This window comes from Austrofundulus limnaeus, unplaced genomic scaffold, assembly GCF_001266775.1.
Source record: "Austrofundulus limnaeus strain Quisiro unplaced genomic scaffold, Austrofundulus_limnaeus-1.0 Scaffold887, whole genome shotgun sequence".
Lineage (NCBI taxonomy): Eukaryota > Metazoa > Chordata > Actinopteri > Cyprinodontiformes > Rivulidae > Austrofundulus > Austrofundulus limnaeus.
In genome coordinates this window covers 20,724-23,294 of record NW_013953289.1, presented here as the reverse complement: position 1 = coordinate 23,294, position 2,571 = coordinate 20,724, and the positions used below count along the sequence as shown (strand labels likewise).

The window sequence follows — 2,571 nt, the reverse complement described above, 5'->3', positions numbered from 1 at the left end:
TATATATATATATACATAATAAAATCATCATTCTGAAGGTGTGACGGGTTTTATTTTGCTGTGGCGGAGCACCAATTACATTTAGGGGAAACCCGGAGCTCTACACTCTCAGCGAGGTCCTAGAGGGTTCATGGGAGTTTGCATCACCAGTCTACGTGTTTTGTGGACTTGGAGAAGGCATTCAACCGTGTCCCTCGGGGAGTCCTGTCGAGGGTACTCTGGGAGTATGGTGTGCCAAGCCCTGTGATATGGACTGTTAGGTCCCTGTAGGAATCAGAGTTTGGTCCGCATTGCCGGTAGTAAGTCGGACTCGTTTCCAGTGAGAGTCGGACTCTGTCAAGGTTTGGTTTTGTCAGCAATTCTTTTCATAAACTATTTGGTGACCGTAGGATCACATCTCTGTTTTTTGCTGATGATGTGGTCCTATTGGCTTCATCAGATCCTGGTCTCCAGCTCTCACTGGAGCGGTTTGCAACTTAGTGTGAAGTGGCCGGGATGAAGATCAGTGCCTCCAAATCCAAGACCATGGTCTTGAGCCGGAAAAGGGTAGGGTAACTTCTCTGGGTCGGGGAGGAGGTCCTGCCCCAAACGGAGGAGTTTAAGTATCTCAGGGTCTTGTTCATGAATGAGGGAAGAATGGAGCGGGAGATCGACAGGTGGATTGGTGCTGCATCTGCAGTGATGGGAGCATTGTACCGATCTGTCATGGTGAAGCGAGAGTTGAGCCGAAAGGCAATGATCTCGATTTACCATTCGGTCTACATTCCTACCCTCATCTATGGTCACAAGCTTTGGGTAGTGGCCGAAAGAATGAGATTGTGGATACAAGCAGCCAAATGAGTTTCCTCCAAAGGGTGTCTGGGCTCTTACTTAGAGATAGGGTGAGAAACTCAGTCATCCAGGACTCAGAGTAGAGCCACTGCTCCTCCAAATCGAAAGGAGCCGGTTGAGGTGGCTCGGGCAACTGGTTAGGATGCCTCCTGGACGCCTCCCTGGTGAGGTGTTCTGGGCACGTCCCACTGGGAGGGGACCCAGAGGATTGCTCTGCTTGGGCTGCTGCCCCCGTGATCCAACCTCGAATAAGCAGAAGAAAATGGATGGATGGTTTTTCAACAATAATACCGGTATCGGTACTATCAAGTTTGTACATGGTTTATATGTTGTAAATCAATGATACATTGAGGCATGTTGCTGGCATCAAATAAAAAAATTGGGGTATTTTGTTTAAACATTTGATATACAGTATTTACTATTTTATTGTGAATAAAATGAGATATGCAAATCATTGCATTTTATTTTTATTTACATTTCATATAACATGCCAACATTTTTAGAATTGGGGTCAAAAAATATTGTGACCATTGCATCAAATGCAGCACTGAGATCTAACAGTACAAGTGTAGACACAGGTCCACTGTCTGACACTGTCTGATCTGCATCTATTTTTTCAATTTTTTAAAAGATGATGGGAATGGGTCTATAGTTGTCTAGAACTCCTGAATCAAAACTAGGTACTCAAGTAACGGTTAACATACAGCAACCTTGAAGCCTTGTGGTACGTAATCATTCATTAAAGACAGATTAAGCAAATCAAAAGTGGGAATATTATTTAAAAGAAAACACCTTATTAAACTGTCTGGTTAAGTGTGGGATCTTGGTTTGGATGAAAAAAGAACATCTTTAGTTACTCATGCCCTGATTCTGTTTTTCAGGTACCAGTTCATCAAACTCAGAAGGATCTCCTGGTCCTGAGAGCAGAGCTCCAAAGGAGGGTGGATAGGCTGAAGAGAGAAACTCCTCCCACTGTTCATTTTTCTTTGCTGAACATTTAACCTTCCTATACACACAGCTGGAAGCCCACATAGTTTTTGATTTACTAAACTGTCACAAACAAAGCTGTCCCTTAAGACAAAAATATATCATTTAATTTTGTTAAATAAATAGACAAGATAACACAAGAACACTTAAAAAATTTCCAAAGTGTTGAAAATAGGACAATGAATTTTTTTGTATTATCTAAAACTTTCTCAGTTTTTCACAATAGCTTAGTCAGTCTTCAATATCAGAGACTCTAAATGTCTACTGTGTATTTACAATTCAAAAATTTAATTACATAAAAATATATATTGAATTTTTGTTTGTGTAGAGACTGGAGATTTTCTTATACAACCTCTTCTTCTGTTAGTGTTTCATTTTATAACAAAGTTCTTTTTCATGTCAGTGGGGACTTTGGTGCTCGTATCCTGGTTTACCCTGGTTCTTGGGACATGCTCATTGGTTCATTCACAGTCCAGGAGAGTCATGTCACACATATGAAATTAATTTTACATGAATCGCTTGAAACAACTGTTTTTTTCCCACACAAGTTCAACTATAATTGTGGCAAACTACCAAGCAACAACGAACTAACATTAGTTAGGGGACCGGGGACAGTAGCAACAAGGGACGGTTGCAACACGTCATTTTTCTCCAAACAGAAACAAACTAAAGCAGGAGTGTCCAACCTTTTTTGAACCAAGAGCTACTTTTGAAGTCGGCAGTTTGCCGAGATCTACTCGTCCAGTCTCAGTA

At 41.4% G+C, this 2,571-nt stretch overlaps 1 protein-coding gene across 1 annotated transcript in view; it reads left to right on the top strand.

Annotated features, from left to right (window-relative positions):
- LOC106533121 (myotubularin-related protein 1) overlaps positions 1-2,478 on the top strand; it is a 29,684-nt gene extending 27,206 nt beyond the window's left edge. The window contains exon 14 of the mRNA XM_014029355.1: positions 1,713-2,478. Coding sequence (XP_013884809.1) covers positions 1,713-1,832 — 120 coding nt within the window. The 3' untranslated portion in view covers positions 1,833-2,478. The remainder of the gene's footprint in view (positions 1-1,712) is intronic.
- The last annotated feature ends 93 nt before the right edge of the window (positions 2,479-2,571 follow it).